This window comes from Sebastes fasciatus, chromosome 10, assembly GCF_043250625.1.
Source record: "Sebastes fasciatus isolate fSebFas1 chromosome 10, fSebFas1.pri, whole genome shotgun sequence".
In the NCBI taxonomy this organism is placed as follows: domain Eukaryota; kingdom Metazoa; phylum Chordata; class Actinopteri; order Perciformes; family Sebastidae; genus Sebastes; species Sebastes fasciatus.
In genome coordinates, this window is record NC_133804.1 from 8,068,609 (window position 1) to 8,085,351 (window position 16,743).

At 41.5% G+C, this 16,743-nt stretch overlaps 1 protein-coding gene across 3 annotated transcripts in view; it reads left to right on the forward strand.

The window, feature by feature from the left end:
- aff2 (AF4/FMR2 family, member 2) overlaps positions 1 to 16,743 on the forward strand; it is a 214,843-nt gene that overhangs the window by 77,343 nt on the left and 120,757 nt on the right. For all 3 annotated transcript variants that reach the window (XM_074647868.1, XM_074647869.1, XM_074647870.1), the window contains 2 exons: positions 435 to 1,140; positions 2,975 to 3,408. In XM_074647868.1, the coding sequence (XP_074503969.1) occupies positions 435 to 1,140; positions 2,975 to 3,408 (1,140 nt within the window). The remainder of the gene's footprint in view (positions 1 to 434; positions 1,141 to 2,974; positions 3,409 to 16,743) is intronic.

The window sequence follows — 16,743 nt, forward strand, 5'->3', positions numbered from 1 at the left end:
ATATATCAGTAAGACCCGCGCTGTCCTCCAAGCCGTGATTGCTTGAGAATCTGGGGTCAGGCTAATAATGATTCCTGCCCCATTAATTTTACTGCACCAGCCTGGACCGGACCCTCTTAAGGGTGGCATGTGTTTAATTAATCATCTCGTCCTGATGTCTGGTCAGTGGTCACCCTATCCGTCTCTCACTGTTCCTCTCCGGATGAATAAAGAGGGCTTTTCATCAAGCTTAAAGAAATGGAAAAATGGAAGACTTAATTAATACTCTTCTCTCTCTCTCTCTCCTCTCTCTCTCTCTCTCTCTCTCTCTCTCTCTCTCTCTCTCTCTCTCTCTCTCTCTCTCTCTCTCTCTCTCTCTCTCTCTCTCTCTCTCTCTCTCTCTCTCTCTCCCTCTCTCCCTCTTGTCTTTTTCTTCTTCCCTTTTCTCCTTTCAGACTAATAAAGGTGATGCGTTGGCCAGTCGCGTCCAGAACACGCTGGGTTCCTATGAAGAAATGAAAGACCTGCTAACCAGCCATTCTAACCAGAGCCACTTGGTGGGAATCCCCAAAGGCAGCAACAACCTGCAGACCCCGACCACTTCAACGACAGAGAGACCCGCCATGGAGTCCCAGCTTTTCAACGAAGCCCTGAGAGGAGGAACAGCTGGAGGAGGAGGAGGAGGAGGGGGAGGAGGAGTGGAGGGAGGTGGGGACAAGAGGATGGGAAATGCTTCTTCCTCATCTTCAACTTCCATGCAACCTCCTGCTTCGACCGCGTCGTCGACAAGCGCTGCAACGGTCCCGCATCAGAATTCGAAGAAGTCCCGGGGCTCCATGGACTGGTCAAGGGCAGGCCATGGACAGAGCGCCGCCCAAGGAGCAGGCCTCGTTCTTGGGTTGGCGCAGAACGGGCAGGGGCAGGGGCAGGGGCAGGGGCAGGGGCAGGTGCAGGTCACAGCAGCGACGAGCGGAAGAGGGAAAATGTCTCTACTAGAGGAACAGCAAATGCAAAGACATGAAGAGCTGTTTAGCTCACTTAAAGATGAACTCGGTCTAAAAGGAGACTCAAGCCCTTCTTCCTCCTCTTCGTCCTCCTCTTCCTCATCTTCTTCTGGGAGAAGACACGCTTCCCACCCCTCCAAAACCCTTCCTCTCCCAGGTAAGTTCTACACAGAAATGCACTTATTTGCTTTCAATCTGAGAGTTCTGAGAAAGATTGATACGACTCTTGTGTCTGCCTGTATGCTAAATGTAAAGCTGGAGCCAGCGGCCAGTTAGCTTAGCTTAGCATAGTATAGCATAAAAACTGGAAGCAGGGAGAAACAGCGACCAAGTCGATGCCCAAATTCTGAAAACATGGTGGTACTCGTTTCTCTACAGTACCGCAGGTACCGTAAGTACCGGTGGGGTTTGATCAATCGACGCGTCCAGGTGATGTATCCTATCTTTTCTCTGATAACGCTACATTGTGAACAATAAATCTGTGTTGAAATCTGCAGGACGAGAGCTAACAGCACAGTCCCGAGGAGCTAACAGCTAACATTAACGGAGGTTGCATTGAGTTTCATTATGATGCGTTCAAGCTCTATTCAATAAAAAGGAGTATCGGGTGAAGGTAAATACGATATCATGATGTGTTCAAATGTAATCTTGTAAAATGTAGTTTTTGGCGAGAAACTTGAATAAATCCAGTTGTTTGAAGGAGATGTTTTCACAACAATATAAAGTAGATAATAGAGAGGGAATTGTGACCTGTTTGACTTCCTAACACTAGCTCCAAGGGTTTAGTTATGGTTGTGTCTAGAAGGGAGCCCGCAATCTGCGAAATCTGATCTGAGATCTGCAAAAACTCTCACGAGACTCGCTGCCTGATGACCTATCCTAGCCTTAACTATTCAAGGTGAATGCTTAAATTGAACTATTCGAGGTCAATGACTAACCTTAAGCAATCTCGCCAGAGTTTCCCCAGTTTGCGGGCTCCCTTCTAGCCACTGCCTTTATTTTTTGTTTCTTTTGTTTTTTACCGTGGTATCGAATTGGGTATTGAGAATCCTGGAATTTCACTGGTATTCATGCAATGTCGACAGAATGGGAAGGACTCCCGTTACTCAGACTTGAATGTTCGGGCATTCCAAGATGGTTACCAGTGTTCGTAGTCTTGTAGTCATTATTTAAACGTCCTAAATGAGTTACTTTTGTCACGTATTTGGAGCCATTCGTGGAACCATTTACAAAAGTTGTAAAGCTCTTTTTAAATTTGCAAAATCAATTTTATTAGTGTTACTATTGAATTTTATTTATATGCAAATGCCAGTGAGTTTGGCTTCATTTTGCTAACGTTTTGTAGACACATCTGTAGTTCTTTTTTATAGTGGGCTATTATGAATGTTTTTTCACACTCTTGTCTTTATGATTACGATCGAAACAATGTGACATGAACGTGGCATAAGCTGATAGATTGCTTTATCTAGCTTCATATTTAGCTCACAGACACGAGAGTGGCATCTATCTTTTCATCTGTCGTCAAGAATAAGTATATTTCCCTAAATGGTGGGGAATATCTCCGAATGTGGCTGATTAAACCTGCCATTCACACAACAAAAAGAGGACTTCTCATATTTTGATATTCATGGGTAATGTTTGTATTTTCCGGAGCCATGAGTGCTGATGAATAATTTCAGTGAATAATTTCAGTGAATAATTTCAGTGAATAATTTCAGTGCAAAACAGACTCTATCACCTTTTGGGCGGGGTTTCTGGAAATTAACATCTGCATCCGATGATAACCACATCTTTCAGTTGATTTCTAAACCATCAAGCAACACATAATTTGCTTTGATTGTGATTGGCTCCATCCATCTGGGAGAGGGGATTTTTTTTCATTACATTTTGACAGCACAAAGCAGAGCAATATTCGACTATAACAGGTGTTGCTTTGGTTATTTTTGACTTTTCCTTTTTGGTTTTCTCTCCTTTTTCCTTCTCTTTTACAGATGGCGGCAATTTCCGAGCTTCCACCATGGACGGTGGCCATTTCAAGTCTTCCACTAACACAGAAAATGGTGGACATTTTAAATCCTCCCCGTTTGAAAACGAGACGGGTTCTCACCTCTCCACATCCTCGTCCCCGCTGGCTTCCACGTCCGTTCTGACGACGCCTACTCCTGGTCTAACCACTCCCACATCTGGACTGACTACCCCCACCTTCCCACCAGGTAGCCTATCAGGGAAGCCGATCGCAATCCAGCAGAAGCCCACAGCGTATGTTCGACCGATGGATGGCCAGGACCAGGCGCCTAGTGACTCCCCCCAGCTTAAACCCCCTCTAGTGGCCACAGAGGGATTTAACAACGGTCAGGCGTACGGAGGAAACTCTGGGAATGCCAAGAATAAACTGCCAAAACTGAGTCTCAGCCACGCAGGGGAGGTAAGACAGCAACCGCTATGACTTATACTATTACTATCCATATCAAGCTGTTTAGTAATAAATTGTGTACTTAGCTGCATGGAGCCCACACTGAATGATCGTCAATATGCTTAGAGGATATATGTCGAACTGATTCAGAAGCAGTCCGCAGTCGAGGGGCGGGACTTAGCGAAGGGTCAGTTTGGTCACAAATAATTGTAATTTTTACAATGTAATTATTGATAGTTAAAATGTATTTTTATAATACTCTTTCATAGTAGTCTATGTGCTAATTATTGTTTCCTAAACCACACGTTAACCCCAAGCAAAAAAAGACCTTTCCCTTTAATAATAATGCTTAGTAGAGTGACTAGTAGGGTTAACAAAGACTCTTAAATAAATAAACTAATTCTTAACTAAGTTTTTCTTATGCTTATATGTCATCATGTTATCCTTTGATTTAGTAGAGTCCCAGCTTTTTTGATTACATCACAATATGAGAAATGAGTCTCTATAGCGTGGAAACTTTCAGTATGTTGCACTTTTGGCCTCCCCCCAATCAGTGATGTAACAACAGGGGTTTTGCTTTTGACAGGTGATTTGGTCGTGTGCTCAGAAGAACAACACTTTTTGAGTTTGAACTGATGGAGCAGAACTTTTCCAAGCCTTGATTCACTGTTGATTTACATGTCAGGAGGAAAAAAAGGATAGTAAAAAAAAAAAACATTTGAGTAAAATACAGTATATTGAAATCTTAGAAATTGGGTATGGTTATCGCATACTGCACTGGCAGAAATAAAAACAACAACCAACAAAACAACAACTGGTGTCTGACCAATCCCGCACCTCCCACCAAATAAAAACTATTTGTCATTACTGTAGTTAGCACTTTTGAATGATCCCTCCATGCACTGTATTCTACTGTAATACTGTGTTACAACAGGAAATACATCAAATTTAGAAAGAAATGTTCAGCTTCCTTGGGCCTTAATGTCAAATGCACCTTTAGGTCTTTATTTTGCATTGTTTGAGTATGACAAAAAAAGAAGAGATGTAAGACTAATTATTATTTGGTTACAAAGTGTATTTGATTTAACCATATGTACAATCATATGCTAATAAAATGTATTACATTATTATAACTTTTTTAAAAAGTAATTAGCACTTAAATAATGCTGAGAAAGACACTAAAATACCCCCTTTAAGCAAGCAAGCCTGAGCTGTTGTTGACGCTAACTTGGGGGCTAACCCCTTCACTGTAATCTGCAGGTGACCAGCAGGACACGGGAACTTGGCCTGGGAGTTGTAGCATTTATTAACCGACAGCCTAACCTGTACAAACCGACACTCGCTAACGCACACACAACTTGCGTGCTACGAGTTTTTCCTTAAAGGACTTTGCTACTTGAGTAACACATTTTAGTTTAAAAACATCTTAAAAATACATAGTTCCCGGGTGATTAGTCCCGGCGTGCATACAATGCAATACACTGGCGGAAACCCTGGAGTATAAATCATACCTAACTGGCAAAAATGGTGCCTGAAATGTATTCATGAGCATTTGGTTAAGAGTTGGTTAACAGTGACACATGCCGTCTGTGCTTCTGATGTCGTGGGTTTGAGTGCATGTTTGCATTTTTTGATAATAACAGCAACTCTCTCTCTTTTTCAAATCCAGTATATTATTATTTCTTTAAATGATATCATGGTGAATATTCACACATTTGGCTAATTGAAATGTCAAATGAATCTGACAATACCAAACTCCTCCACACACTCACTCACTTAACTCTCTGACCTGCTCTCTCTTCTCTCTCTCTCTCTCTCTCTCTCTCTCTCTCTCTCTCTCTCTCTCTCTCTCTCTCTCTCTCTCGTCTCTCTCTCTCTCGTCTCTCTCTCCCCCTATCTCTCACTCACGTTCCTTTTCAAATACAGCAGAAACACCAGGCTTTATGATGATGATGTGTGTGTGTGTGTGTGTGTGTGTGTGTGTGTGTGTGTGTGTGTGTGTGTGTGTGTGCTGTGTGAAACTGGTTGACAGGCAAGTAGTCATCCATATCGAGCAAGCCAGCTGTTCCTGTGCTTTGATAGAGCTTGTGTGTGTGTGTGTGTGTGTGTGTGTGTGTGAGTGTGCGGCACTCCAAATGAGCCCGAGATGGAGCTTTGAGCATATGGCACCGAGAAGGAGAAAGCTAGGGAGACAGGGAGGGAATTAAAATATACTTTACTTTCAACACTTTCTTATGGAGGGTGAGAGAGAGAGTAAGTACATTCATGGCCGTGAGTGGTTTCTTTCACTTTGTTTCACCCACACACCCATGGATGCTCCGTTATCGCCTGCTTACCGTTTAGTTTTCACTCCTCTCTTTATTTATTCCGGGGAGATTTTATTGGAAGGAAAATGTAAACTGGATACAGGAGTGAGGGGGAGGAAGAGAGGGATACGAGAGGAAAAGAGAGACTGATGATAAGAAATGGAGGGGGGGGAGAGAGAGAGTAAGGAGGTACAGAGGAAGACAATGACTGACTGATTACAGCACCTTATCATCGCTGTATTTGTTCTGGTTAGATGAGTTATTGGATGTGTTCTGCAGCTTAAACAGCAAATAGCAGCAAATCCGAGGATTGAACCAGACACCAAATGAAAGACTTCGAGAACCCCGCTGCTCATTTTGTGCCAGCAGACGAGAGTAAAATGTCTACATTTTACCCTTTGATTAGTGAATGTGTGAACTGAATGTTTGGCAACATAGTAACAGGAGTAACAGCACAACCAGGGTTACACTAGACTTTTTTGATGGCCAAAATAGCCGTTAATATTCAGCCATATAGAACGACTACCGAACATGTGTTTTAAATAAGCCATATAATAGCCTACATTTGACATAACTTGAAAACAAGAAGAGGTGAAGAGATGAAGAAGAGGTCTAAGAAATAAAATAATAGGCTGGTTGGTCCGATTTCTGCGTTTGTCAAATTCAAAATACTGTTGTAAGGCTTGTAGGGCTGTAGCCCACCTGAATATTTTGAATCTTCATTCAAAACGTCGACATCCCAACTATTATCAACACCTTAACGAAACATTCAGTCCACCTTTTCTTCCTCTCTTTGTCTCTCTCAAAGGCATGCACACACTCACAGCGAGCGCTGCAACGCTCCTCGTCTCTGTAATTGTCTCAGTCTGAAGAATTTATTGAAGAAACATAGATGTAATCATTATTTATATCATCATTATAGTGGCTTGGTCCGAGCCACTTTGTTTGTTTCGCATTTACAGTCAGCTGGTTGTGTATGAAGACCGGCTTTTTTTTCAGAGCACATAGAACGGACAGCTAGCAAAGTGTGAGGAGATATTCGCTGAATTTGACAAAAGCTGTAGGCTATTGGATTACCTACATTTACACTTGTGTATAAGTTTATATTTAAGTTGTCTTGGCAACACACCTTAAAATATTAGGCTATTTAAAGGTGAGGTGTGTAGTATCTGGAGGTATCTAGCGGTGAGGTGAGGTGAGGAGATTGCAACCAACTGAAGTCACTCCCATGCAAATATCCCTCTCTAGCCATCAGCTAGAGCGTAGAGTGCGTGTGTACAAGGGAAGTGAGTGGTGAAGCAAGAGAGAGAGAGAGCGGCGGCGACGGGAACAATTAACGTAAATGACTCCGGCCCAAACAGGAAAAGTAAACAGTGTTTGTTTTGTCTGTTCTGGGCTACTGTAGAAACATGGCGGAGCAACATGGCGGACTTCGTAAAGAGGACCTGCTCCCTGTGTAGATATGAAGGGCTCATTCTAAGCTAACGAAAACACAACAATTCTTATTTTAGGGTGATTATACGCTAAAGAAAACATACTTACTAATATTATATTCCATTTCTGCCAATAGATGCAAACTGGTCCTTTAATATGCTATTAATTAATTTATTTATTTGGTATATTTCCCAATGGACATTCTGGCTGTTGATCATTTAATCTGAAGGACAACTGCATGTGATAACGTTAAAAAGCCGGCATATGCCGGCTAACGTAAACCCTGAGTGCAACACTGTCTCCTATAAAATTACGTCCCCGTGCAAGTAAACTGCTTTCTCAATTACGTTTGGAGGGAAACATGTTTTCTCCCGGATTATGGTCGTAATTTTTAACACATGATTAACTTTGTGAATTCAAACCAAACAAAAACGCAACTAAACTACTTGGTTAGGTTTAGTAAAACATCATGGTTTGGCTAAAAAATAAGTATGTTTGTTACGTTATTTAAATTCCGGCATAAAATTAAAATAAGTAAACGTTGGTTTTGGTGTCACATGGGACAGGAACAGCGGCCTCCTGGGTGAAAGTCCTGTTTCGACCCATCCATCGACCTCAACCTCCCCTGAACGCGCATTTCACTCATTATGATAAGAAATGTATTTGTGATACGTCAAAAACAAACATAATATAGGATTAAATACGTTTCCCTTGAAATATAATTGACGATGCAGTTTTCTTTGCACGGGAACGTCATTTGTTTAAGAGACCGGGCTGAACGGTGGTCGTCCTAATGCGTCACATGAATGCAAAAGCGATAAAAAGAAATTCCTGTGGAGTGTATCAGCATGATTGATTTTCCATTTAACGGTTTTCAAATTAGTTCAGGTGCCATGAATGTGTTTGAAATACTCAATATTTGGCTCACAGTTCTGTCTTTGAGTGTTCAGGGATTTTGCGAGTGTGTGTTCAGGGTGTGTGTGTGTGTGTCCGTCCGTGTGTGCAATAAGCCTTTAAACTGCTGTGGAAGCTTTCTGTTAGCACTATAGAATTATTGATTGGAGCCCGAGCACTCCTAAGTGTGTGTGTGTGTGAGTGTGTGTGTGTGTGTGTGAGCGAGAGAAAGAGGGAGAGAGTGATAACACTATTGATCTTTTCCTAACAGTTACAGTAGGCTTAAATCTACCTCTGGACACACACACACACACACACACACACACACACACACACACACACACACATTTAGTTGTAGTCAGCAGCTCAAAGTGAGGCACTGCATGATTTCACTTTTGGCTGATCCAGTGTGAGATATTATGAAGTCTAGCTGTTACTACTGTAGTTTCATTACTCACACAAGCAACCAACCAACGATGAGAATGAATAATTTAAAAGTAAAGTTAGCACACACGCTAAACACTTGAAGTCCCCCTTCACAAAAAAATCTGTTTTGCTTATTGTAAATTCACTTGTTAGTTTGAGCTTTTCTGTGCAGAATGATTTTGAGTTTTAGCGTTTGACAGTAGAAGACTGTTTTCACATTTGTCTGCTGAAGGTGGAAATTTTCTCTGAGCTCACCTTAAGTCTGTGTTTAAGACCTGGACGTACCAGTAGGATAACTCACACCGCTAGTGTGACGTGAGAACTTAACGCCTCCAGTGCACGTACACTTAGAATGGACTATTCGGTGAAATAGGAGACATCTTTTGTCCTGTAGTTAAACTTTGAAACTCAAGATAATTGTATATTTATAGATTCTGGATTCAGGAGTAGAGGTGCTTTATGAATTTTTTACCAGTTAATTAAACTTTTCTATGGAAAACCATATCAGACAACTTTTGTTCTAAGCAAAGCATTTATATATGGGCTGTCATCGATTCAAGTATTTAGTGCGATTATTCCCAATTTAATCATATTTTTTATCTGTTTTATTTGTCAAGTATTTAATACCCTTATCAACATGGGAGTGGGCAAATATGAGTGCTTTATGCAAATGTATGTATATATTTATTATTGGAAATCAATTAACAACACAAAACAATGACTAATATTGTCCAGAAACCCTCACAGGTACTGCATTTAGCATTAAAAATATGCTCACATCATAACATGGCAAACTGAAGCCCAACAGGCAACAACAGCTGTCAGTGTGTCAGTGTGCTGACTTGACTATGACTTGCCCCAAACTGCATGTGATTATCATAAAGTGGGCATGTCTGTAAAGGGGAGACTCATGGGTACCCATAGAACCCATTTTCAGTCACATATCTTGAGGTCAGAGGTCAAGGGACCCCTTTGAAAATGGCCGTGCCAGTTTTTCCTCGCCAAAGTTTAGCGCAAGTTTGGAGCGTTATTTAACCTCCTTCGCAACAAGTTCTGCAGCTTTAAAACTGAGCCCGCAAGTTGCGTTATTATCGCTTTAACTTTGATAGCCCTAATTTTTATATCTTAAAAGTATTTCGTTCTAACATTGAATATTCATGACTTAATAAGCAGCAATCCCAGTTAAATAAAAGCATATTTATTTATTATTTAGAGTATAAGAGTTTGACACTCAAACATCTGTTTCATCATCAGGACTGTTTGGGTGTGGTTTGATCAGATTTGATTGACAGTGATGAAACAACCCACCAACTGTCATCAGATTGAAATACTGCTAAATCGTGATTGTTACAAAGAAGTACGTGACATCACCTTTTTCTAACTGAGTCCTACTTCAAACCGTTGAAAATAACACAGACAGGAAACGAAAAATAGATATTTCAAATGTGAAATAAAAAAAAAAAACTTTTGAAGAAATTAATGTTTTCATGTGGGACCCCCTCGCTCATAGTTCAGCACTGATTGAGAAAATAGGTTGTTGTGGCCTTTAAACCAGCATTAATTACTTTTTTTGGCCGCTTGAGGACAGCGGGTCAATCTGTAAAAACAACATTTACATATATTACCTTATAAAGCAACTGTTGTTCTGCTGCTGCTGGGAACAAGGTTGATGAGCTGTGAGACCAAAACGCAAATGTTGCAGGCTGTAAATTTATTTATACACATTTTTTTAATTTTACCTTTATTTAACCAGATAAGTCAATTGAGAACCAGTTCTCATTTACAATGATGACCTGGCCAAGAGGTAGCAACAGAAGGCAAGACGATACAAGACATCAGAACATAGATACATACAACTAGTGTAAAAAAACAACATTAGACAAAATTGAAACATCACAATATATACAGTATATATTGTAGTGTATATACTGGAATGAATGACGACCAAAGGAGGTGCAGACTTTAGGAATGACCACATGAATTTGCTAGAACAAGGGCTGTTATAGTACGCAATAATAACACATTTACGCAAATTTGTTTTAAGGCCACTAATTTCTTGAATGCAAAAAACGCAATTCAGAGGTTTTAGCGAGCTCAGTTTAAAGCAAGAGTGAAGATACTGGTATCATATGAAACTAAAAAAAACTAAGGAATCCACTGGTACCAACCATGTCATACTAGCCTGTCGGGAAGGAGGTTAAGTACAGTAACAGCCCAAACGTTTGCCATGTTATGATTTGAGCATATCTTTTTATGCTAAATGCAGTACCTGTGAGGGTTTCTGGACAATATTTGTCATTGATTTGTGCTGTCAATTGATTTTCAATAATAAATATATACATACATTTGCATAAAGCAGCATATTTTCTCACTCCCATGTTGATAAAAGTATTAAATACTTGACAAATCTCCCTTTAAGGTACATTTTGAACAGATAAAAAATGTGTGATTAATTTGCAATTCAATATTTTAATCGATTGACAGCCCTTGCTGTGTTCACATTACATGCAGTCATTTGATCCATTGTTAATATGAAAATTATTTCAATATCCACATAACAAGTAAAAATACCTTTAAAAAGTCCTTTGTAATTTAAAAACTCTTAAGGAACCTTAAAGTCACATAAATTTAATAGGCTTATAAAAAAAAATCCTATTTTAATAGGGATATTGTTGTCATTTATCCTCAAAGGAGCAGAAGAAGACCCCTAAACACTCGAGAGAAACATTTATGCTTTACAGAACACTGGCTTCAGATGAAGTCAAGCTGTCACTACGCTTTCAGTGACATTCAATTGTCTCCATTGCATTCTCACCCAGGTAAACAACACTCAAAGTCAAGTGGATACACAAGTATATTTGTGATGCCCTGCGAGCGAGGCTGCAAGAAGGTAAACATGGAGGTGACAGGTGACACTTCCAACAGCACTGTGACAAGTTTCATTTACATGTAGTTCAAAGCAGAGAGCTGATGTAATTTCACAGTGATTTGAAGGCCTGCTGTGGTGTTTCCGTCAGGCGCTTGTTGAGGTGCACACGACGCCTCGCCACTAATGTAGCGGTAAATAAGAAGCGGGCTAGACTAAGACCTCCAGTCAGTAATCACCATGAGGCTAACACCAACCAAATCAATTCTGCTCTCAGAGAAAACATTCGCTTTATGGCTTTTTGCATGAAAAGATCCTGCCTTTATATAACACACTGGCTTGGTAAAAGCAAACGTGGGCATTTACATTTATAAAAACAGATGGCAGCTTAGGGAGCTGGTCGGACTGAATTTAGACGAACTTACTCTACTCTACATCTTGCTGCTTGCCCTCTAACATGAGGTCTGTCAAAGTTCTTTACAGTATGTTTCAGCAGTAACTGCTTTCTGGTCTTAAGCAGCAGAAAGCACTCAGCAGTATGCTGTATATGCTGAACAGGTTATGTAGGGACAGAAAAGCTGATGGCACTTTTACAAGGCAGTTCGAACCCTTATGCCGTGTTCAGACCAAGAGCGAAGCAGATTTTTTTACTCGTGCGAGTTGGACCGCCGGTATCATTTGTGTTAATTCGCACTAGATGCGCCGGAGAGAAGAGGAAGCTTGTCTCCATAGAAACCAAAAACTTTTATTTCCGCCATCAACCATGGAAGAAATAACCAATGTTGCTGCTTTGTACGTGTTGTGGAAGTCCCAGATATGTCAGAAAACTAAACGCTGTCGTGTCAGGGTTCATAACATCACCCGACAGCGAGCTGTATTCACATACAGTATCATTGCACTGACTGTAATGGCTATCTAGCAAGAAGCCACACGTCACTATAGCGGTATGAACCCAAAATGAACAGACTGCGCTTTGATTTAATTGCAATAAACAGATCAAAAGGATACCGAAATAACTACATAATGTTGTCGATTTGTAAAAAGTATGAATTCATGCTTTGTCAGGTCTATCCGCAAGACGACAAGCAAACACATTTTAAATTGATTGTTTTCTGAATGGAGTTTGGATCGATCAGTGCCAGGCTATGCAGCTGCTCCATCAACACTCAAGATAAAGCCATGAATACCGCAGCGACGCTATTTATACCATACACAGTCTGTGGTCTCTGTACAACTATGATGTACTATCGTAGCTCTGGGTGCCCTCAGACAGCTACAATATCCTTTTCCTCCATTTCTGATTCAACAGTTAAGACGTCAATGACGAAAAGAGGAGAATCTCATGCTGATAGGCTTTGCGTTGTGTCATTCGCGCCATTCGCGTCATTCGCATCATTCGCATCATTCGCATCGCCCGGTGCTAATTTGCTTTTATTTGCCTCTTTGCATCGACTTTGTATGTAATCGCGCCGCGCAAAAAGTGCGCTTCGCTCTTGGTGTGAACACACCATTAGAGTGATAGGTTGTGATGCAAACCAAGTTTAAAATAGTTTCTTGCTCTTTTAATCTTTAAATTGTAATTTTTTAAAGATTTTATTATTCCAAAACATTCCTTTTGTACTTTTGCTTCTACTTCAAAAGATGAAAGACAGTCGTGCTTGGATTTAACAAATTAACTGTCCCATCTCTTTCTGTATTAGACACTTGAACAAAGTGCAAATTGGGCAAATGTCACCTGAAGTTGCCTGGGATATTTTAGCCGCTAACTTTAATTCTGGTAGGTTTTAACACGTAATACTGGCATCTGTGTCGCTGCCGCTCGAGGGAAGGCAGCGTTAAGTGTTGCTTGAAGGTGCCAGATGATGTCATATGCTAATTTGCATATTAATTTGCTACATCGAGCATCTTTGAGTTGGATAAGCCAGTGCAAATCAGCATCAGCTGTACTGATTTATTGACAAATGCTTGTGGAGCTGTTGCATTAAGATCGTTCTGCCATGGTTTAACTAGTTATGTCTAGGTACAGTGATAAGCTTGCAGACATAATCGTTTATAACCTTCTTACCTATAATTTCCCAACTTTTTAGAGTAAAGGGTCATTTTAAAGCTACACTAATCAAAATTGTTATGTTAACAATGCATTAAATGACTATGTGGAAGGATAGGGAGCCTGTTTTCAGCAAACAAAACATCAACCCATTGTACACAACCCACCAAGCAACAAACAGCAGACAGACAAAGTTAGCTTAGTTAGAACATAGTGGAGCATTTAGCGGCTAAAGTGCCAGATATTTCCCTCAGAGTTGGTGGAAACCAAAACAGAGTGTATATTGGGCTTACATTCATCAGGTGGACAGAAACACGACTCCAAACCAGTGCTGATGTTGTTCTCTGTCTGCTAGATAGGAAGATCTTTCATAACACGTTAGCCTAGCTAACATCTTTATGAGGTGATATTCTGTCAGTGTTTACAGCTTGCTCCAGCGCTCCAAAGAATAGATTAATACTGCCTTTTAGGGTTGGCCCAACATCGTGGCTTAAGTCCCCGTCCCTGTCCACACCAACACCGGGGTGTGGACAGGGACCGGGGTATCAATGGTGTGCAGATTGATTTTGAGAGTGCAACTAAAGGTGGACACTAGGGCTGTCACAAGCAATCCCAAAACATTTATTGTCATCAGTTTGGATAGTTGTATTTGCGTATTGTAGAGATGCATAGGTCGGGTTTTTTTTATTACCCTTACCCACCGAACCCATTATGAGAGCCAATCCGCACCGCTCGACCTGCAAAAAAATGCAGTAAGCAACCACCCAAACCTGACCCGACGTGCAAAGCACCAACTTTATGCATTATAGTAACAGAGTAAATGTCAGGACTGAGGTCTGAGACAAGGACAGAGACAAGCGGACTTGAGCGCCGCGGCTCGTAGTGTGTGTTTTTGTAACGTGAGTGGACAGAAATACATGAAATGACCACAACTTCTTGACAGCACATTACGTGGTGGTGGCACGGAATGTGTTCAAATTACGTGCCGCCACTACGGCTGGTGTGTGTGTTTGTGTCTCTAAGAGAGAGACACAGAGTGTTTATGTAAGTTATTAATAACTTACTCTGAACCCAGCATTGTCACTTTTTAACCCACCCGCCTGGACCAGCGTTATTTTCTTGTAAGCTAGTAAGGTTTCGACCCGCACATCAGTAGCGTATTGCCTCTTGACAGCACGCACAAGTGTGTGAGAGAGAACGAGAGCTACTGGTGCAATTATGAACACACTTATTTTTACAGTCTATGGATCGCACTCATTTTGGCAAAAGATTGTCACACTTGACAAACGATATCATCGTCCATTGCGACGTTTCACTGTGGACATTGTCATATGGCAATTCGGTAGACATCGCCCAACTCTACTGCCTTTGAGATGTTTTTCACACACAATTATGAGCTCAATCGAGTAAAGAAAATGATGAAAAACAAAATGTATATGTTCAAATAGCATTAAAAAAAGAATCTCCTTAGATGCTTAACCTTGTAACATGTTAAGGGAAACACAGGGAGCTGGTCATGCTTGGTGCAGTGAGGGAGATGACAGACAATCAGAAGGAGAGACAAAGAGGAGGGAGAGTTTTTTCCTACCGACTGAAATTAAGTTGCAGCGTCTGCAGTACTATAATATCCGAATTAACATGAGACCTATTCATGGAAAACTGTTTGTTTGTTTTTCCAGCGAGCTGTGGATTCAGCGCCTCGGAATAATTTACTTCATACTGTAGAAGTCAACAAATGCTTAAGGAAGCTTTCCCTGTTTGTACATTCATTACTGTAACAGTGCAGATGGATAGTCGGGCAGACGCGGGGGAATAGCGGTAAAATGCAGAAGGGAAGGGTGTGTATAAAATGACGGTATGTAGAAATACCTTCTCTGAGGAAATAAAGAAGAGGCGAGAGAATGTGGCGACGAGGGAAAACGGGGATAAAATATTTTCTCACTTCCAGCAGAACTAGAAGAGAGTTATGAGGAGTCTGCCAATGCAGCAAACAGCTGGCTTCATTTGCATAATACCCATCAGGCCTCTCTTTCCCCCAGGCTGCCTGTCGACTCGCGACCGAGACGTACACGACTATACACACACGCACGACGCCATCTTTCACTATATCAGGGCCTGCCTGTACATTTATATAGGCAGCAAGTATCCTGTGGAAGTGGCGATACCGTATCAGTCTTGTGTCTGAATTCAAAGCTCCTCTGTGACTCAATGAAAGCTTTTTAACGCTTTAATTTATTTGATTTTCATAGAGGCGACTAATTGCCTCTGCAGAGAGAGGGGAGATGAAATGATTTAGCTTTTATGCTGATAATAAAATGATCATAAAAATCGTCTTCTAGAAACAAAGAATACAGTCCCGATGAATCAAACTACTGTTGAGTGGCTGCAGTGAGACAGAGGAGAGGGTGCTCGGGGAGAAATATACTTTAGCCAGATAGCATAGGGGAGGTCTCCCATCAGCGAGGTGCTGCAGGGGTGTCATCACAGTAATAGCTGCCCCGTGATAAGAGAGATCACAGAGGAGCGAGGGCAGCAGCCCGGGCTGGTCTCTGTGGGTTTTTCAAGTCCAATATCTTAACAGCTAAGATCATCTTCGGGGTCTGTAACAAGACCGTCTGGAGAAGGCTGCACTCCGTGATAATGAGTTGAACGGCGTTAGATAACAAAGTGGTGATGTTATGTCATGTTACGCGGAGATGTACAAGCAGCGAGAGAGCAAAGCATGTCAGCATCAGCTAAAACACTGCTGACAAAGTCAAAAGTGCATTTCTCTTTACATTTCACAGATTGCTTTTTCCTCAGAGGGCGCACACACACATACACATACACACACACACACACACAGCGTGGTGGTTTTATGATTGCGGCTGCCACAGAGCGGTTAGTTATTCAGCGATGCTGTTTATAACAGACAGAATATGATTTGAGATGAACTGTTTTGCCCCGAGGATTAACATTATTGCTCTGTTGACTGGATTAGCTGCAATGATCAGCATTGATCTCTGCTGTCACTGTAAGAGGCTGACAGTGTGTATTAGTGCTGTCATCTCGCTCCTCATAAGTGAATCCCCCCCTCTTCACACTCCTCCTGAATTAGACTTCTTTTCAACAGGCCGGCCAGATGAAACTGCTGTTATTTAACAATCTTCCAGCCACGCAGCGGTGGTGAATCTGATGTCTGCGGTTCAAGCCGGGTCAGGGCCGAGGCGCTTGACTCGCGGCGGCTCGCCACCCGCCGATCGTTGACCGGGGATCACAGCAGTCAATCCCTGCACTTTTACTGCAGCTTCCACACCGTCTGCCGGAGTGATTTGAGGGGCTTAGAGTGCCAGCGGTAGCATGTACCCGGTGTCACGGGTTCACACAGTCAAGGA